The 20,726-nt window shown below is 41.2% G+C and overlaps 2 protein-coding genes, 1 long non-coding RNA gene and 1 pseudogene across 5 annotated transcripts; 1 reads left to right on the forward strand and 3 right to left on the reverse strand.

Annotated features, from left to right (window-relative positions):
* Window positions 1–1,512: 1,512 nt before the first annotated feature.
* On the reverse strand, window positions 1,513–3,352 carry LOC120812841 (annexin A2-like; annotated as a pseudogene). The gene is made up of 7 exons (XR_013455263.1): window positions 3,343–3,352; window positions 2,942–3,087; window positions 2,588–2,681; window positions 2,366–2,458; window positions 2,148–2,206; window positions 1,792–1,914; window positions 1,513–1,710 (listed from the first exon to the last, which is right to left on the reverse strand). The product of XR_013455263.1 is annotated as an annexin A2-like (transcript).
* A 62-nt stretch (window positions 3,353–3,414) lies between these two features.
* On the reverse strand, window positions 3,415–8,363 carry LOC120812654 (little elongation complex subunit 2-like). The gene is made up of 4 exons (XM_040168801.2): window positions 8,350–8,363; window positions 4,812–4,895; window positions 4,540–4,590; window positions 3,415–3,958 (listed from the first exon to the last, which is right to left on the reverse strand). Exons 1-4 carry the CDS (start codon window positions 8,361–8,363, stop codon window positions 3,619–3,621), a joined length of 489 nt encoding a protein of 162 aa, XP_040024735.2. The 3' UTR covers window positions 3,415–3,618.
* Window positions 8,364–13,782: 5,419 nt separating this feature from the next.
* Window positions 13,783–14,572, forward strand: LOC120812178 (uncharacterized). The gene is made up of 3 exons (XR_013454788.1): window positions 13,783–14,028; window positions 14,109–14,234; window positions 14,466–14,572. It is a non-coding gene; the product is annotated as an uncharacterized LOC120812178 (long non-coding RNA).
* A 1,032-nt stretch (window positions 14,573–15,604) lies between these two features.
* LOC120812185 (uncharacterized) lies at window positions 15,605–18,007 on the reverse strand. 2 transcript variants are annotated; one of them, XM_040167989.2, is made up of 6 exons: window positions 17,614–18,007; window positions 17,364–17,497; window positions 16,953–17,100; window positions 16,610–16,857; window positions 16,230–16,500; window positions 15,605–15,923 (listed from the first exon to the last, which is right to left on the reverse strand). In XM_040167989.2, exons 1-4 carry the CDS (start codon window positions 17,997–17,999, stop codon window positions 16,683–16,685), a joined length of 843 nt encoding a protein of 280 aa, XP_040023923.2. In that variant the 5' UTR covers window positions 18,000–18,007; the 3' UTR covers window positions 15,605–15,923; window positions 16,230–16,500; window positions 16,610–16,682. The 2 variants fall into 2 exon arrangements, 1 of the variants encoding a protein (XP_040023923.2); XR_013454585.1 differs by lacking the exons at window positions 16,230–16,500; window positions 16,610–16,857; window positions 16,953–17,100 and having other exon boundaries at window positions 15,648–15,923; window positions 17,614–17,748.
* Between the last annotated feature and the right edge of the window lie 2,719 nt (window positions 18,008–20,726).

Here is a 20,726-nt window from a genome sequence, read left to right on the forward strand (position 1 = left end):
AGGATTTGTCTGACCTTTCGGGCTAGAAGCACCACAACAGAGCCGCCTGACAGCTGGGAATTGTCCCTTGTCCTTGTCCCTTGTCTCTGATTATTCAGAAAAACAAAGTAATCAGAAATCTCACTCTCAGACCCCGTGCAGACGGACTCTAGTTTGTCTGAACCCGGTGAACCCCGTCTCCGCATAGCCCTATAGTGCAGACGAACGCACTGTATCCGCTCTCTGTATCCGCACTCCCTCAAATCGGGGGTCCAAAGTGAGTAAACTCGAAATCCGATTGCTGTTGGTGTTCGTCTGAATGATGAAGTGCCAGCATTTGGGACAGTAAATTGCATCATTTCACTTGAGAAGAGAGTTCCCCTTGGGTTTGCTGGAGGTCCCTACGGACTGGCCTTGAGCAGAACAGCATGTTGTACATCTATATAAAAAAGGGAAAAATATGGTGTTACTTTCCTCTTTATGATGCAAAGATGAATCTCACCGCACCACGCGCATAAATCTCATCCCCTGCTCTGCAAAATATAGTTTTACCTAACTTTACACTATATTTTATCTTTTTATTGCCTATAAACATGACCCATCACAAAAGGCTAACGTTCTCGTCAATATTACTACAAAATGATCATAAATCTAGTGCCTTGTTAAAATCTGAAGCCATTTCCCCCCTCAGCTACTCAACCAATGAGAATATTAGACAGAAGCATTATTTTATCCGGCAATTTCTCTCATAATAATAATAAATAGATGATCTTCCGTCGTATTTGAGCCACAGTACACCGCTATGTTTTAAATATAGTCCATGTGCTTTCCCTCACATCCTTCACCTCATCGCTGTGTTCAGCATTTCCGATCTTGCCTTTTGGGGCCATTTATTTTTTCTTATACTTGAGTAGAAATGCCTTGACAACACTGCGGTGGTTATTTCATCCTGAGAGACCACAAACTAAACAGCAGAAACACACTGTATAGAAGCTTGTTTAGTGCTATGCAAATCGTCTCTGCCGGAGGTAAAATTAACATTTTTAATTAAAATATTAGCACCAAACAAACAGGGAAAAACACGCTAATGATTAAATCATGTCAGCAGTTTTGAATGTTATAATACAAACTGCTAAATTTCACCCGCTTGTGCAAAGCGTTCTTTGGATAACTGTTAAATGTATTTACACTTAAATTAAGAGTTAGAATAATTACAGGAAATAATCACAATGAAATATACTTTGAGATGAATTACTTTATTATAATCAATATTTCTAATTCTCTGCTTTCTTCAGCAGATATGAAGATATCATGAGTAAAGCAAGAGACACAGCAGTGTGCTTTTGCTTTACTACAGCGCTCTCTAGAGGTCATCTACGTTATCAACACACAACAATGTACTATGAACTAAATGGACATAGAGAAAGTGAGGACCGATACTCCAACAAAGAGGCTTCTTTGGCGTAACAAAAGTAAGCTTTAATACAGATTCTTCATCTATCGAGATACAAACTCATCTCCTTGAACGTCGCATTTATATGTGCGCAGGAAAAGAAGTTCAGGCTTTTTCCATACAGTTTTTTCCAAGTCAGATATCAAGTCGGAGTTCACTTTTCGAGTTCTCCTTTCCAGAGGTGCGCAGTGAGGCCCTTTTGATACGGGTGATTCATTTCACTCTTCTGGTCCACACAGGCCGAGCAGCACCTTCTGGTAGTCTCCCTTGGTGTGTTCCTGCAGAAACAGAGCGGGTCAGAGCGGCTGCATGACAACAGACCGTGAATCAGTAAAAGGTCACCTGAATAAATCACTCACCAGAATAGTCTTCTGCAGAGACTCTCAAAAGTTAGTTTTGTATTTGGAGCAGATCTTTTTCAGGTCCACCTCACAGCGCGACACGATGATTCTGGTTACTGACTTCTCTTTGGCGCCTTTGCTCTGAGCAGCCGAGCACAAGTCAGCGCTTACAAGTTACACACTTTCAACTTCACTACAGCAGCTGATGCAACGCTGTGGTAAGAGAACTTCTGCCCACTTTGGATTATGTGTTCCTGCAGCAAAATTGCACTTTTCAAACGCAAGATGTACTTCTTACATCTGTTCTAAAAGAAAGAAAGATCCTCAAAATAGCCACATTTCAGCGAGAAGAAACAAAACAGAACAGTAACTACCTTCATGGCTTCATTCAGTTTGCTGGCAAAGTATAGCTGTTTGTTTTCAAAGCACTAAACTGGAACAAGAGAAAGAACAGATAAATAACAATAACACATTTTATTTGACAGAAGACCTTTTGTAATTTTAGAAGTGATTCAGACAACACCCGGCCTACATGTAATGAACGGAGTGTAATGTATTAATAATGGGACTTATTGATAACAGATTTGTGTACCTAGCACCAGGAAGGACTTTTGCAGGTCTCCTTTAACTTCTTTCACAATGCTCTCCTGCATGTAGGGGCTGTAGTTCTTGTACCTTTCAAACACTAAACAGGCAGAGGGGGTAAAAAAAGGGCATTTAAAAGTGATTGGGGATTTTTCAAATTTACAAGAACCATTTACAAGAAAAATCCACAATTAGGGAACAACGATATCAAACCACAGCAGCCTCTTACCCATTTGCAGGTGGGGTACGCTCCTCTCAGACATGATGGCGATCCAGGTTGGCACATCGGTTCCTTTTATCTTCACCCCGGCTTCATAGAGGGCCTGAGTTGAATCAATGAAATACCAACAAAAAACACTTTTCACTCTGTGGCATAGAAGAGTTTCCATTACTGTTAAATATCAAGGGGCCAAAATAAAATGTGTTTTTTTTAAGAATGAGCTCAAAACGACCAATGTTTTAAAAACTCATTTGGACATTTTTAGCAAACCTTTCAAGTGACCTATTTATTCTGTATGAGATATACGTTTATAAAATCAACATATTTTCAATCTCATACCTGAAGTGAAAATGGGTAACTTACTCTGGCATCTTCGTCAATCTTTTCATAGTCCACAATAAGGGACGGTTCTGCTCTCTTGGTCTGCAGGGGGAAAAGGTACAAACTCCGTCTCACGCGAGCAAAAGTCCGTCTCAAGCAAGTTATTTGCTCGCTCGCGAGGAGAGTCTCTGTTCGCGCTCAAAGGAGTTTTCTACGCGCTCGCTGTTGTTCTTTCTGACAGTAAGGGGGCGGAGCCAGTCACATGGTCTCTACACCTGATTGGTTACAAACCCCGTCTTTGGATTGGCCTTCTTGTAGGATAAAGGAAGGTAAAATGATTTTAAATGTAAATACCATCAAGTTCTTTGTGTATTGGTCATTCTCAGAAGTAGGAGGGTCCTGTGTCAAACGTTGAAAATCAAAATGCCCTGTTGAGAACTTGCTGCAAAACATTTGCCTTTTTCCGTTTAACAGTCAAGTTAAAAGCAGTGGAAATACATTTGAGTCATTCATTGGACGCCTGTGTTAAATTATACCATATGGCGGAGTCTGCTCCCCTAATCTTTGCTCTCTTTAGTTAGTGCTTTTAGTCGCGGGCTGGTGAGTCTGCTGGTTCAGCCTGTGAAGAAGAAGTCATCTATCTCTAGCTTTTAGAGAATCCCTGTGTTTGTGGACTTTCTAGGTATTAAACAATAAGCAACTCCTATTTGTCCAATCTGTCAGCTCAGTTGTCGGCTCATGACCTCCAGGGCGGTTTTCTTTTCTTTTTTTACCGTTTCATCTTTCAACGCTGGTGACGCAAGTTCACTACACACTTGTCCGAGGAGCTTTGGTGAAAATTTGCAGGGAACACGCCTGTGCTTCTTGTGGAAGGACATGACCACAGCTGGATCGACAGGTATCCAGGGCACGAGCCCGGGGGCCAGGGGACGGGGGACTGAGTTGTGGAGCTTCTGCAGGTCGTACGCCCCCCGACTCGCTTTCCCATTAGCCGCTTTTAATAGGGTGGCGAATGGTTCTCCCGCCTTGTGTGCAATCAGGTACCGTCCTTCCTCCAACCTACGAAACCAAATGAAGTCATTGAGGGTTTGTTGAAGTCAGAGCCCACACACTGAAACACGCAGCATTCTCTTCCTGTGCAGAGGAGCAAAGCCTTAAGAAAGCAGAAGGTGACACATGTATTATGTGTCGCTGAGTAATCGTGTGACCCTCCCATACAAATGGCAAACTATATCATGTCTTCAGCCGCAGGCTGCGAGACATCAGGCGGCCCGGACACCTGAGACAAGGGAATGCTTTCCCAACTACAAATACTGCCTGTCGGTTGTATGCCTGCAGGAACCAGTCAAGATGAGTTTTACTTCCGCGTCCAACGTCCTCACTCGATCCTACTAAAGATTTATGTCATATTATCATGAGCTTTATTTATTGTTTATTATTTGATGAAGTCACAGTGACTTTTGAGCAACAAAATAATCTGCTCAACCACATGTCCGAGTGAAAGTTCTTTTGAATAAATTCCCTCCAGACATTCCCAAGATACGGCTTTCATACGTCCTGATGGACTATCAACTCCAATTTTCCTATTTGCTACTGTCAAAATAGTGAGTGTGAAGGAGCTCAGCAGTAAAACAACTTACCCAGTGAGCTTTTTCAGTAGATGGTGCAGAATATTCAGGGACTTGGACGGCCTGTGAATGGAAAGGAGATATCACCAAACTCTACTTTGATAGTAATATTCAATGAAATGACGAAAGCAAAGGTGATAGTAGCCATCTGGAAAAAAGGCTAGCATTGTTGAGCTACTGACTGAATACAGAGATGACACGTTAACACTAAAACTAGAAGACTCATACAGGGGTGATTAGGCCGATCCTTATATTCTGCACACATCTGTTGTGAGGACACTCACTTGAAGCCACAGGAGACGTTCTGTTTCCAGTCGTCAGGCAGCCTCCTCAGCAAAGCTTTTTTGAAGTGTGCGCATTGATGTGAGCTGCAGAGACAGAGCGGGAGGGTGAGAGATGCACGGAGAAAGGGACAAGGTCTAAGGAGCGTGCACATCGTGACCTTCACATCACAGTCCCATTCATAGTGCTTACACAGTCATTAGTCTGTGTTGATTTGTCGACATTGTTACATTACATTACATTACATGTCATTTAGCGGACGCTTTTATCCAAAGCGACGTACAATAAGTGCATTCAAGCATAGGGTACAAACTCAGGAGAACAAGAAACAAGAAAGTGCAATTTCCTCAATTAAGCCAATTTACAATTTGCTATAGATGAGTGACGTTACAAGTACAATTTAAGTGCTACAATTTGTTAGTCTTGTTACAATCTTGAGTGGGAGGTAAGAAAAGCTTGTTTTCCACGTCTCCTTTAGAGATGGGAATTGAGAACTGGTTCTTTTTTAGAACCGGTTCCTAGTGAACCGATTGTTTGGAATCGTCAGCCAAATTCTTTAACGGTTCTGCTAACGGTCCTCTGTGGCGTTGCGCATGCGCAAACTTTTTTAGTTTCTTCTTCAGACTGCAGCAAACATGGCAACTAGGCAGAAGCGTTCTAAAGTTTGGCTCTATTTCACGTGACAAAATGACCCCTACGCCACTTGTAACCTGTGTAAAAAGTCTATTTCGTCGAAGGAAGGAAATTCAACAAATATGAATAAGCATTTGAACACACAGCATGGAATTAAATTACAGGAATGTTATGTGTTCGATACATGCAGCAGCTCAGCTAACGTCGGCGCGTCATCTCTTTCTGTCCAAGGTAAACTCCTCAAAAGTGATCATAACCACTCAGTGTGTGAAGCAATTTGCCTTTATTGGGTGTAGTCGATCAGGTAATCCATAAAAGAATCGATAAGGAATCGAATCGATAAGCAGGAATCGATAAGGCATCGGAATCGTTAAAATCTTATCAATTCTCATCCCTAGTCTCCTTTCATGCCTCCCACTCCAACATGGAAGATACGCTTTAACTCAACAGTGCCTTTCTTCAATTACAGAGTGTTTTGCAGCCCACCCCAACGCCATCTGTACACGTTTGGGGAATGCCACATGGTGTTATATAAAACCTCCGTTTACCCTCCAGTTGTAAGTCTGTGTTGTTAGACCAGTGCTTAGGCATTCCACCCTAACTGTGGGGGACCTGTGATCAATTCCAACATGTCATTATGTGCTTTATTCCCCCGTTTTTATTGCAAGATAAAGCACATGAGGAAGAAGAAACAAATTCCCATTTTCCTTACCCACATAAATATTATTTTGACTATTTTCCTGGCAATTATATTGAAAATGTAAAGACTAAAGGATTTTTACATTGGACCGGAGAGTATTTCTCCTTGAATTTAGAAAGAATTGGATTGCCGGTAAGGGAAATAAAGAGTTTCTCTTTTCTTACCTAGGAGGATACGGTGCTGGAGTGGAGCAACGTCTCAGTCCACAGATGGCAAGCCTCACTGCTGCTCAGACACTCAACACCGTAATTCAAGGCATGCACTGGCACCAACTATTGTGGAAGAAAACGGATGTAGATGCATTTATTCACTTTGGGCTTTAATATGTGAGCTCAAAAGGAGGAATTTAAACTAAAATAAATACCTGTTTTTTGCCGTTTTGGCCCACTTTCCTGGTATGGGCCAATGAGACAGAGCTGCATTCCATAGTTCTGGTCGCTGCATCTCTGGCTGCATGCAGCTTTGTAAAACAGCCTTGTTGTTCATCCAGCTTTGCTAGTAAATCCATTGATGTGCGCACTCGTTCAGCATCAGTCAAGTTTTTGTATTTATCGCCATGTTTGGTCTCGTAAAGCCGTTTCAAATTGTACTCTTTAAACACGGCGACATGCTCCCCACAAACCAAACACACCAAACACAAAGTAATAGTAGTTCATTTTTGTTTGAAACAGAAGGTAGAGAGTTCAGGGGTAACCCGGAGGGAAGACAGGTTGTCAATCACACGCATTTCACGTGCACAGTTGACGTGCACGATTGCGTGCACCGTGAGAATAAATGGGCTTCAAAATAAAAGCAATGCGGTTTTAGTTAGAAAATATGTTTTTTTTTCTAAATCATGTAGTCTTTCGCAGGCCGGTCAGAATCATCCCGCGGGCCGTACAATGCCCAGATCTGATCTAAAAGAATGTAAACATTGGCCGATAACAAAAGAAAAGGAGTCCGAAAATGTACGGACATGTACTACGAAATCGGTCTAACGTTACGTTTTTGTATTTATATATTTTCTTCTTGTGCAAATGATATCCAGGGTCACAAGTGGCTCTAGTAGCATATTAGAAACAAATTGACGATCCGGTTCATAAAATTAATAAAATGCGTATAGTGTACACCAGAATACAGCAATGATTTTGAAACTGTGTAATCAATAAAGTAATGACAATATTGTAAAACCATCGTAATTCTGCAACTGTAATAGAATAATACCAATGTAGTTATGATTGTATTTGATGTAATGTAATCAACTGGAATGCATGCATGTAATACTTGAACAACAACTGATATTGACTAAGGATCATTCGAAATCCGAGTTACATTGAACTCACCAGAAGACCACTCCCAGAGGTGTGGACACTAACTTTCACACCTTTAAACATTGTTATAAATACCTGTAGGAACCATTGTTCTCGAATTCGCTGGTGGAGGCGACAGACGGGCACTAGGGATGGTCAAAATGACTGACCTGGAGCCCGTTGGTTGCTGAGACCAGCGGCTCCTCAGCTGAGATGTTCTTCTTACCACAACACCATCTCTTTTATTAAATACATTTGATTTAACCTTTTGATCTGAGATGACCTCTGTCCGTCCAGCGTTTCTTCATTTTTGAATACAACACTCTGAATGAATGTCGATACAGGACATTCAAAATATCGGATCTTAATTGTTGCATAATGTTATTAGGAGTATTAATTTAGACTCACACATGTAAACAAATAACGTTACAATACACACATTTTTAGTTTATGCTTTATTAACGTAAAGTTAGTAGTGCAATAAACAACCTGCTACGGAGAAAGACATTAAAGGGATTTCTAACACAATCTAACTAAAGTTGTTAAGATGCTTAACTTGTTACGTTATTAAATCAACGCACACTTCGGTCGACATAAACAACGCCAGAGTTAACTTATCGTTCATATTACAGCCTCCAGCTATAGTGTAAGATAATGTTATGGTGGTGCAGCGCTCTCGTTTCGTCTCCCCAGTAACTAAACTAAAGATGCAGCACAGTAACACACCGCACGTTTAATACACGCCGTTACTGTAACGTTAGCTAGGTGATTCAGCTAACAGTGGTTAGCATAGCTGGCTGCCAGTTAGTCCCCCCACGGCACTGGGGCGCTAACTAGCTTGCTCGCTAATATTATTCTGAACTGTCATGAAAACTACCGATATTATATCAAGCATATTGCATTGAAAAACGTACTCACCATACCAGCTCCATTATGTACAAGACTAACAAGCGGAATATGGAGGACTAAAAGTGCCACAATTAAACACAGTACACCTTTAAATAATTACTTAAATGTGTCATTAATTAATTAAAATTAGAATTAAATAAATAAAAGTGTAATTAAATGTGACATTAATTAATTAAAATAGCGATTCATTGTATGTAAAATGCATATATAACTATTTCACTATTTATATTTACATTTCATGATCCTGCGTTGCAGCGCTTCATGAATTACTTAAAACTGTCAAACTGACCCATCAAAAGTACGAAGGCGGAACCTAACGCCTGATTGGTTATCCTGTCCATCAAGTCAAGACAAATCAATTCCAGATAATGGATTGATGCAGAGCTACTGAACACATTCCAATACACTGGGTGGCGCTATTCACCTCTACGTTGGTTTGGATACGCTGTTAAACAGAACTTTCATTGCAACGGCTAAAAATTAAGGAGATGACGCGGTCCTGCTAGCCCCAATGACCAAGGACGCAGACGCCGTGCGAGATGCAGGACAGATTGTCAAAAAGTTGCCCAGAGCTGCTGAGAGAAGCAGCGAATTTGATTGAGGAAGCTCTGAGCAGAAGTCCAACGGCTCCGGCAGCTCAGTCACAGCAGATACCGGCCGCTCAATCACGTACACCTGTCCAAGGTAAGCTAAGTAATTTCATGTTAACCAGGTGTGTTACTAATTAATGATTCGGGACACACGTGTGGGTTAAATTAGATCGACTCGAAAATGTATTTGTATGTGGTATTATGATGTTTCGTGCGTGACACGTTCATTGTTAATTGGGGGAGCATAAAACCAGCCAGTTTGCTAATGGTGTTACCTGGTTTGAGCATCTCCAGATAGAAGTAGAGGCTGTTTTAGCTGACTGGTGACCATTGAGCGGTGACGTTTTTCTGTGTTGCAGCGGAGGTAGCAAGGCTCTTTGCGCCATATAACATTGGAGCCAGAAGGAATATGTCGAGACGACCAGCACAAGTCCAAGTTAGCTGAAGAAGCTACACACACACTGTCTGTTGTTTGGCTGACCACAATGCGGATAAAATTCCAAGCGTACTGTTCAAAGTTGAACTTCTTACTTCAGGACTTTTTCAGGTCAGTGCGAAACTAGGCATTTACCAAAACAAAAAAATTGTGTAGTGTTTATTGAAATTATTTGCATTTATTTTTATAGTGACTCAAACGTAATTGATTTTAATAGTGTGAATAATAGTTATCACAGGCTTATTTTCTTAATTTAAGGTGAGGTGAGTTATGATTTTGTTTGTTTTTCTCCAGGGAATGACCACGATCCCATGGTTATAACAAATAAACTGATGGAAGTGTTTCCGAATATCCAACAAGGGGGAGGTTTGAATTTGTAAAACTTGTAGGATACTCACAGTCGAAATCTTGCATTGCTTCAGTGTCCCATCACTGGATACACCCTTGCCTATCTGAAAGATCCATCGAGGATGATTGGACAGGCTACAATCTACATACGTCCACTTCAACAGGATCTACCCTTAGATTGTGTACATACATTTACAGAGACCTAGTTTAATACATAATCAAAAAAAAAGATTACTGGTGACTTTTAATCATTAATTAAAAGCCATTTGTTGTTGTTAGGAGAGCTCACGTCCTGCCTCTGGCCGAGTCATCTTCTGCATCACTTGTCAGAAGGAAGTTCCCTTTTCAGAGATGAAGCTCCACAGATTGAGCTGCAATCAGGAATCAGGAATCAGGAAACATTTATTTGCCAAAATATGCCAAACATACAAGGAATTTGTCTTGGCGGTTAGTGCGCGACAGTAGACAGACAAGACAACAGTGCACAAGTAATAAAATAAAGTAGAATGAAATGCTAATGGAATGGGTTAGTAGAATAAGGCTAAGGCTATGGGTTAGTATAAAACAAGGGAATAAAGTTAAAAATTTTAAATATTAAAAAGTTAAAAAGAAAAATATTAAGCATAAAGTGCACTAACGAACAAGTAACAGACAAGTGACAAAGTGACGAGTGACGACAAAGTGATGAATTGCAGTTAAAGTGACATGTGCAGTGTGAAGGGGAGTGACCGGTGGAGTGTTATAGTCAGTCAGTGGGGGACCGGGCTCTGTTGATGAGCCCGACTGCCGACGGGAAGAAACTGTTCGTGTAGCGGGAGGTCTTAGTCCTGATGGACCTTAGCCTCCTGCCAGATGGAAGGGGCACAAACAGTTTTCTCCGGGGTGAGAGGGGTCGGCCACGATCATTTTAGCACGCTTCAGAGACCTGGAAGCGAACAAGTCCTGCAGGGACGGCAGATTGCAGCCGATCACCCTCTCTGCAGAGCGGATGACACGCTGCAGCCTGCCCTTGTCCTTGGCTGTGGCTGCAGCGTACCAGACGGTGATGGAGGAGCAGAGGATGGACTCGATGATGGCCGTGTAGAAGTGGACCATCATCTTCTTTGGCAGGTTGAATTTCTTCAGCTGCCTCAGGAAGAACAACCTCTGCTGAGCCTTCTTGGTGATGGAGCTGATGTTCAGCTCCCACTTGAGGTCCTGGGTGATGATGGAGCCCAGGAAACGGAAGGAATCCACAATAGTGACGGGGGAGTCACACAGGGTGATGGGGGAGGGTGGGGCTCTGTTCCGCCGGAAATCCACAACCATCTCCAGTGTCTTTAGAGCGTTGAGCTCCAGGTTGTTCTGACTGCACCACGACACCAGATGGTCAGACTCCCACCTGTAGGCGGACTCATCCCCACCAGAGATCAGTCCAATGAGGGTGGTGTCATCCGCAAACTTCAGGAGCTTGACGGACTGGTGACTGTAGGTGCAGCTGGTGTACAGGGAGAAGAGCAGAGGGGAAAGAACGCAGCCTTGGGGGGAACCGGTGCTGATGGTCTGAGAGGCTGAGACATGTTTCCCCAGCTTCACGTGCTGCTTCCTGTCAGACAGGAAGTCTGTGATCCACTTGCAGGTGGAGTCGGGCACGTGCAGCTGGGAGAGTTTGTCCTGCAGCAGAGACAGGATGATGGTGTTGAAAGCAGAGCTGAAGTCCTCAAACAGGATCCTGGCGTAGGTTCCTGGGGAGTCCAGATGCTGGAGGATGTAGTGGAGGGCCATGTTGACAGCGTCGTCCACAGACCTGTTTGCTCTGTAGGTAAACTGCAGGGGGTCCAGGAGGGGGTCGGTGAGGGACTTCAGGTGGGACAGGACTAGCCATTCAAAAGACTTCATGACTACAGAGGTCAGGGTGACGGGCCTGTAGTTATTGAGTCCTGTGATCCTGGGCTTCTTGGGGACAGGGATGATGGTGGAGGCCTCGAAGCAGGCTGGTACGTGGCATGTCTCCAGGGAGGTGTTGAAGATGTCAGTGAACACCGGAGAAAGCTGGTCAGCACAATGCTTCAGGGTGAGGGGAGACTGAGTCCGGACCGGCTGCCTTACGGGGATTTAGTCTTCTAAAGAGCCGGTTAACGTCTCTCTCCAGAATAGAGAGGGTCATTGCTGGTGGGGGAGGGGAAGGTGATATAGTTGAAGAGGCGTGATCACCTGATGGGCTGGGGGAGGGAGGGGAGGGGGACTGCAGCAGGTTGGTGGAGCTGTGGGGGATGGGATCAGGACATTGTTATTCAAATCTGCAGTAGAACTCATTCAGCTCGTCTGCCAGGCGGAGGTCATTCATGGAGTGGGTTTTTTTTGGCTTGTAGTTGGTGAGGTGTTTGAGGCCTCTCCAGACCGAAGCAGAGTCACTTGCTGAGAACTGTTGTTGGAGTTTCTCAGAGTACAGTCGTTTAGCATCTAGCATCTAGCATTTAGCATACTAATGGGTATGTACTTCCTGAAGCAATGCAAGGGTAGCATATTCATTTTCTTTGGGAATATGTCCTCTTAGAGTGTTGTGCACACAAATAAGCCAGTATGACCATCATTTGAATTGTGTTCACTTCAAGGACACCCATGCAGGAAAGAGAACAATAGGGAGGCCAAAGGGAAGAAAATGATAGTGAGACAGCCTTAGTCAGTGACAGTGTTCCAGTGAGGTCTGAAACATCAGCTGAGAGTGCAGTAGTTCCAGCAGTTATTGTCAACGAGGAGTTGGATTGCAAAGAAACAGACAGTGGTATGTGTCATCACAATAGTGTTGCTATAAGATTGTGTGTAACTGAAAAGTCAATAGAAAGATAACACTTGTAAGATATAATTGGATAAGATAATACAGTTACAGGCAATTAATAACATGCACCTGGGTTTTTCTATTTTTCTAATATTTAGTTTTTGTTGAATGCCGTTTTTATGTCAACTCAGCGTTGTGACAGATTTTTAATCTGTTGGGTCTCGCGTTTTATCAGTGAAATAACCTAATTTTCCTCCTGTTCTGTAGAGTGAGAGGGTATATGTATATGTATAGGTAACGTGCCAACTCACAATATGTCTCTGGAATAGATAACTTTGTTGTTGTTTGTTTAGAATGGAAGCTTATTAAAGAACCCACTCAAGCTGCCAAAGTTTTCAAAGAGAATCTGCTAAAGGAACATGCAACTGGGAAACCACTTAGAATGAAGATGGATGTAAGGGAGTCTGAAGAGGACCGGGAACGGGAGCTTCTCTTATTCTATAAACAGCAGCAAGAATGGGCATGTCAACTTCATTGTACTCTGGTTGGTAAGTAATATAAAGTTTAGAATATAATATAATATATATCAGTACAGTTTATACCACTCAAGTAGCATATATGGAATTGTCCCATTGGAAAATGGGAGAATGGAATGCACAAAATTATATAATTGATAAAAAATGTTATGTATGTGAATATTGTGCACAATATACTCTTATCTGGAATAATCAATATTAAGGATGCTGTTCTAGAATTACAGCCAATAGAATTTTGACTATTTTTCTCCCTTGCTTGTTAAATGTTCGCTAATCCAGTTACCTGTATTTGTCTGCCACTTTTTTTCCACTGTGTTATTATCAGTATTTTATTTCAGGTGATGTTGCTATCGAAGAGGGAGTGATGCGGTACTTTATGACAACAATCATATCCAAAATCCAGTTCGGATTCAGTCTGGATCTTGGTAAGTACACGCACACGTTCTGGTGGTTGATGAACGCAGATATGTGCTGTTAAGCGGAGGGCCGGTGGGCAATGTTTTGTGTCAGGTAAATCAGTAAGTCAGTAGTAGGGTATACAGGGGGGTTGCATTTGAAGTGGTTTGGGGTCCTTCTGTGAGTCATTTTGGAGTAGGCTACAATTTGGTTTAAGTGAATTCTACAAGCAGCAATACCACAGGCCAAGTAATCACCCGTTCCAAACAGGCACATTTTCAACGGGCACTGCTATTAGTATGATGTAATTTTATGTATTTAAGAGGTTAATTGTTGTGACTTTATTCCCTGCTCTCTTGGTACTTTACAGGAGGAATGGGCCGAACACTGCTATTTGAGGGTGAACCTGACCATCTTTTTCCAGCAGCATCAGAGGCACTTATTGAAAGCAACCTCTTCCGGGTTGCAGGAAGGATGTTGGCCCACACCTTTTTGCATGACGGTCCCCATGTCACAGGATTAAGTCCTGCTGTAATTCATGTACTGTTCAATGGGGACCCTGAAATGTCTACTGTTGTTGTTGAAGACTGTCCTGATCTGCACATCAGGAGCATCATAGAACTGGTATGTAACCTAAAAGAAACTTTGCCATGTAAAAAATATTGCTTGGGCAGATATAATAAATGGTATGGTCCTTATTCTAGCTTGAACATGAAGAACTTACACCGGAACAGAAAGACACAGTTTCCGATCTTTTCATGTCTTGGGATCTTCCGGCAGTCACCAAAACAAATCGGAGATGGCTACATAATAAACTTCTACTCCATGCAGTGAGTTCCTGCTGGTTAAGTGACAGAATTCATTGCTGTACTTGTTGAAATTATAGAATGTATTCTGAACCCTGGCTTGTTAATGTTAACACGAGAGTTAAAGTACTAGAGTTTTAATGGATTTTATAAGGCACTTTATTGTGCTTTTATTAACATTTTTTCTACTGTGCCAACTTTTGTCAAATTTGGGTTAAGGATTTGGGCTGTAATATGGGTCGGTGTGTCTCTTAGGTCGTTGGGAGGACCATGCGCCAAATTAAACAGTTGAGAAAGGGACTGAAAGATGTGATGGTATGGCCCCTGCTGACATCCAGGCCAGTCCCACTTCTTTTCCCCCAAATGGCTGAAATGCAGTTCACACCCCAGGTAAGTCAGTAATTTAGTTATATTTGTGACTTAACTTGATGAATTTTACGTCTATTTTCAATGACTGAGCTGGCTATTTTTTCATTTTCCAATAATGTGATCTGCATAGTCCTTCACCAAAATAAGTTCTCCCTTTTTAAATTTTCAATTTTTGTTTTCTTTAAGATGCTCCTAGAAAAAATTACATGGCCAGTTGAGGACAGTGATGATGAAGACTTTGACTTGGACACCACCTGCCGCATCACTGGCTTTCTAAGGATGTTCATTGAAACAGGTATAAACCTCATTTCTCTCTTTACAAATGCTTCTATGTCTCATGGATAGATATGATCAAATAAAGTTGAACTAAATGTCTTCAATCTATTGTATGGCTTTTAGCTTCATCAGGTACCCTGGCCCAGCTGCTGACATTCTGGGTTGGCTGGGAGATGCTTCCTCCTGAACTGACAGTGGAGACTTCTGAGGAAACCCTTCCTACGTCCTCCACATGCTTTGAAACACTAAAGCTGCCAGCTCATTTCAAAATCTACATGGACTTTGAGAAAGCACTTGTCGCTGCTATAAAAAGTACTGGATTTGGGCTTGTTTAAGTTTTCAGACAGATGTCAATTAGGGCTGGGCAATATTTCAATATTAATATATATAGAGTAATATTGTTACATGGTAAGTTTAGTCTTTTCCTGGTTTCAAAGGCTGCATTACAGTAAAGTGTCATTTTCTGAATTTACCAGACTGTTCTAGCTGTTCTATTATTTGCCTTTAACCACTTAGTCATTATATCCACATTATGATGGTTATTTATCAGAAATTTACATGTGGAAGATATTTTGTGAATGAATCAATTGTCAACCATACAATATCGTCATTGAGGTGTTTGGTCAAAAATATTGTGATATTTGATTTTCTCTATATTGCCCAGCCCTATTGTCAATGCCTACACTGTTCAGATGAATTGACACATGTTCAATGTCTTTGAAAACTTTGATTAACACACTGTGCAGTTGTTGACTTTTATTTTTATTTTTATTCTGCACATATATATATATATTTTTTTTTTAAAGGAAAGCAAACTTTTAGTTTTTGACTGCTTGTTCTAACACAACAAATAAAAACATGTGTTGGACATCAGTCTAAGATTCTTGATAACACTTCCACAGTCTCTACATATAGTCTACGCGCATCAGTAACAGAAACTCCTGGAGCTAGCAAAATTGCAACCTCTTCATCTGAGAGCTCACGGGCCAGCTGAACCTCGGGGACTGACACAGTGCCTCCATGAAGGCTGTGAGGTCCGTTCCAGTCGATCCCATACTCTTCAGGAATCTGAATAGTTGACAAGCATAATCAAACTTGTACTTAAAAATAGTTTGACATGTCCTTACACAAGATTGTTATTTTTGGTCACCAAGTCAGTGAGAAATTGTTAGTTATTAAAATCAGTTTTGTAAAATAATACAGCTGTAGTATGCACTGTAGAAACTACAGCTCACAGGTTGATCTTTAAAAGCATGGGAGATTTTAAAGAGACAATAATCTATAGTAAATGTTCCATTTAAAGTAAGTAAGTTTTTCCTCCCATAATTCCTTTGGGGAAATACTTTAGAAACGACTTTAAAGTTGATTGTTAACCTCAGTAGGATCCTCCTCAGGGCCTTGCTCTGTGTAACTTGTCCAGAGTTGCTGTGGTGACAGATTCCTTTCAGTTCTCAGACCGTGAAAGTTCCAAGCATCTCGAAAAGAGTCTAGGCTTTGCTGAACCAGTGGAAATAAAATCCGGTGCAGAGCGGAAAGATGGACTTCATTGTCTGGATTCAGTGTTCCCTGATCTTCCAATGAAGTTAAGATCTGATAGAAGAGGTCCAGGGCATGTTCATAAACATCTCTCCATATCCTCTCTATTCTGTGTTTAGGATAAAATTGTCAAATTGTTAATTTATGTGACATATGCTAAAGTACATTCAACTGGTATGTTAGTTGTGTGAGCCTAGTTGCCAAACATATTTCTTTACCGCTGATTGTGGACACTTCTGCCTGTGATGTGTGAATTCCTGTCGGTACCTCTGCTTCTGATCATGAATTCTGCTACATCTGTATTCTCCCCCCTTTATCAGACCGTACCCTTGATGGCAGCCCATACTGCTCAACAGCGGCGATCAAGCTCTGTAGGACCATATGAGCTCTTTTATTGCCAGCCACAGTCAGGTAGACCACTAAACGACTGAATCCATCCAACCCACCGTGGACAACAAATCTCCACCTGTTGCAAACACATGAAAAGATACAACTTTATTGTAAAACAATTGTAATGAAACATCTAGAACGATGAATTGTTTATCTGCTAATATCACGGACCTGATGAGCTTATGGTGGCCATCTATATGCCACAAAGAGTTTGGGCCAGGAACAAAATACTGCCGTCGCCTTAATACACGCAGCCTCAGACGTCTCATGTAGACTCCCTCTGCATCTACTCTGCGTAAAGACTCTTGCAGTCTTGAGACTGAGGGGAGGAACATCCGGACAGCTGAGCGTATTACTCTCAGATATTGTTCCACCTCTATTAAACAGGAATCTAAAAATCACAGGACATGTCTATCCTGATGATATAAGTCAGCTGTCCTGAAATGTGTGTTTCTCTTCTATTATACACATTCTACATCTCAGAGGCGATGTCTTTCCATAAGCGGGCTTCCTTCACCTTTCAAAAGGGCAGAGCTCCGAATTAAAAATACATTTAAATAATGCCCATATTATTATACTCACTTGGAACACGCACACCTCTTGCATTCAGGTGACCACGGATTAGCTTGTAGCCGGTGTTTGGATGACTTCTGTGAATTTCACTTACAATATGGTCCAACTCCTCATCATTCACAGCTGAATAGAGATCTGTTTTTCTGTAGAAACAAAAAAAACACAACATCAAGTAATGTTACCTTAAACGCCATATTATTTCAGAGTGTATGAGAGCAGCAATTCATAAACAGAAATCTCATGAATTTAGTGTAAATACCTTAAACTGTGTTGTTGCATGCGCCTCCTGATGGTCCTCTTTGACACTCCGAACATCGCTGCGATTTGAACTGCGGGAACTCCACAAAGAACTTGATCCTCCAGAACTGCACTCGGTATCTCAAAGGGCAAACGCCCTGGTCCCTGTGTGTGTTGGGCCTGATGCGCCCTGGTACCAGAGAAGCGGTGGACAACTTCTTCTAGATTTGCAATCACTCCGTGGTCGATATCTTCGTCAGAAAGTACGGAAATGACTCCAACAACTTCAATAAGTTCCTCTGCTTTACTAGCTACATGCTCTGATTCAGCAGGTCCTGCTTCTACATCCTCTGCTAAGTTTAAAATGTCTCTCACCAACTTCCTGGAAAGTTCACGGAGATCCTCCATGTTTCTATCCAGGTACTCTACTTCAGACAAAAGCAACGGATCAGACTAGATTCGCGTTAGCCCCGCCCACTGACTTTGATGGGTCAGTTTGACCCATCTTTTTAAGTAATTCATGAAGCGCCGCAACGCAGGATCCTGAAATGTAAATGTAAATAGGGAAATAGTTAAATTAATTATTGACGCATTTAAGTACACGTTTATGTATTTACTTCTAATTTTAATTAATAAATTACACGTTAAGTAATTATTTGATTGTGTATTTATTTATTTAATTGTGGCACTTTTAGTCCGCCATTCCCGAGGAATGAAAGCATTGACGCAGCTTTAAATGTGCGAGTTAGCGTCAGCCGGCTAACGCCACGCCCTTGACAGGTGACGTCATCGCCTGGAGCAGTGGTCCCCAACCGCCGGTCCGTGGGCCGTACCACAGAAAGCTTTTTTTTCTGAAAAATGTTTTATTTTGAAAATTGACCGGATTTTCTCCTAATTATGTGCACTCGTCCCTCTGACATATTCCCCACGCGGCAGCAGGCGTTTTTCCCCCGTCGGACCTTCTCGACCGGTCCGCGAAATATTGTCTGACATGAAGTCTGACTAAAGGGCCACGTGCGCTTTGCTGCCCCCTCCGGTCATCAGCAGACGTCTATTTCAAACCTACCTGGCTCTACGTGACGCAGGTTTTAATGTCTGTATAAAGTATTTACTTTAATAACTAAAGTTATTCATGGGCAGCAGCTGCAGCCGTTCTCATGTCTCATTACACAGATACTTCGTGAACGCACCTGCTGTTTTGCATTCACCACATGCTCATATCCATACCTGGCTCAGGCATCCACCGTTGTTCACGTGTACAATATACTGAATACAATAAAATAAATATAAAGCTTTAGAAACAATAGCATTGTGGGCACTATCTGAACACATACAGCTAAAAGCCTCCTGATCTTGCTTTTCTTCAGCATTTGGCCAACAATACAATGCTGACTTGTGGCAATGTTGAAATATTTTCCACAACTATTTTATGTTGCAGTTATTTTTGTGGAATCAAAATATCCGAGAGAAATCCCATTTTTTTCTCCATAATTGAAAATAATTTCCAAGTCTTTTTTTATTCATTTTTGATACATGTCATTACCACAAATAAGTTAATAGTATTGCATTGTATTATGTAATAACCTTTATTTAGTTATATTTAAGTTGGCAATAGGTTCCATTAGTGAGGCTACCAACTTATGTTAAATGTTGAAACTAATATAAACAGTTGGGCCTGGTGAAATAATCAAAAATATACATTTAGTTGAATGTGAAATTGAAGTTGAATGTGAAATTGAAAAGAGAGAGCAGAGATGGATTAATAGTCAGGAAATGAAAGCCCATTACAAGCGATTTTATTATGGGATAACAGCACATAAAGCACATCTAAAATCGATGTGTCCAATGCACTTTTAATAAAGGTAATATTAAAGGTACAGTTTCTAAGTACAATATAACAACATTCATATTAGAATGAAAAGTATTTAAAAGACAACATTAAATTTCTTATTTTCCTTTACAGCTGTATTTACAAAATGAATCAAAATACTTATTTTCATATTTGAGAATCAGACAAGGAGCAAAACTACGTTTGTGAATAGACTACCTGCTAAAGAGAGTTCAAAAGAGCTGGATAAAAAGGTACATGATCATCTGTCCCCATTTTAACATCAGTAGCAAATGTGTAACTTAGAAATTTGTGACAACCACACACTAGTTTTGACTTTCTCATAATTTGCACTGCTTTTGCATGGAAAAAGAATCCACCCCAGCTCCACCCACCCTCCACGTTAAGTTACCCCTACTGAATGAGCGCACATTGAACACAGAACATTAAAGAAATCCAAATGTGTTGTATGCCTCTTTTACAAACACATACAACTACTCAATATACAATGCATTAGTAAACCTCATTAAAAAACCCCAGAAACAAACAGAAATTGAAGAAATGTGGGTTGCCTGTTTTGTCTGACCAAAGAAAGGTGAACTTTTCTGTCTGCAAGCACCACAGCATGAGAGTTAAGAATTCATCCTCATGTACAAAATACATCGTCACTTCAGTACACCTGTGTAAAACCACAAAAAAATGACAATCAAAACCATGTATGCATCCTGTTACACCGAGAGGCACTCAGTGTGATACGTTGTGTATTATTGCAAGCATATTCTCACTGATATTTGCTACAGAGTGGAGAGAAAAGGTCAACTTTGTCCTCAAATTGCAATTTTTTTTCATGTACGGTAAAATTGCAACACTTGATGTGGTGCAAGAGGTTTACACTATACTGGAGTGAAGGAGCCAGTTTCTGGATAGTCTAAAATTGGGAATAACAAAAGCATATACCGAGACTCTGTTTAATAAATCCAAGCACCACTTCCCTGCATCAGGTGAAGAACTATGCAGACACAAAGAGAGGTAAATATTAAGTATCTTAAAACCTGACCAACTATAGCCTCAGTGAGTGGTTTATTACAATCAGACAGAGAAAAAACACAACACAATTCAGTGGTTTCAGTTTGAATCTGAGCATTTTTCCACAAAGCAGAAAAGCAACCTTAAATAGTTTGTTAATTAGGAGACACTAGCTGTCCTATAAGTCAGAAGGAAATAAGTGCCTTTTCCCGAGACTAGCACACTGATACAGGTACCTACCGGGTAATTTTACCACTATCATTTTTAATATCATTATAATT

The sequence above is a fragment of the Gasterosteus aculeatus genome, chromosome Y (assembly GCF_964276395.1).
Source record: "Gasterosteus aculeatus chromosome Y, fGasAcu3.hap1.1, whole genome shotgun sequence".
Taxonomy (NCBI): Eukaryota; Metazoa; Chordata; class Actinopteri; order Perciformes; family Gasterosteidae; genus Gasterosteus; species Gasterosteus aculeatus.

What these genes read in the sequence shown, in the direction of transcription:
- LOC120812654 (XM_040168801.2), bottom strand. An exon ending in AACGTCTCCTGTGGCTTCAA is followed by an intron (nt 4,591 to 4,811) that starts GTGAGTGTCCTC and finishes TTCCATTCACAG; the next exon opens with GCCGTCCAAGTCCCTGAATA. An exon ending in CTACTGAAAAAGCTCACTGG is followed by an intron (nt 3,959 to 4,539) that starts GTAAGTTGTTTT and finishes TTGGTTTCGTAG; the next exon opens with GTTGGAGGAAGGACGGTACC.
- LOC120812185 (XM_040167989.2), bottom strand. Translation starts at nt 17,999, where the DNA reads ATGGAGGATCTCCGTGAACTTTCCAGGAAGTTGGTGAGAGACATTTTA. An exon ending in AAGAGGTGTGCGTGTTCCAA is followed by an intron (nt 17,101 to 17,363) that starts GTGAGTATAATA and finishes TCCTCCCCTCAG; the next exon opens with TCTCAAGACTGCAAGAGTCT. An exon ending in GGCCACCATAAGCTCATCAG is followed by an intron (nt 16,858 to 16,952) that starts GTCCGTGATATT and finishes TGTTTGCAACAG; the next exon opens with GTGGAGATTTGTTGTCCACG.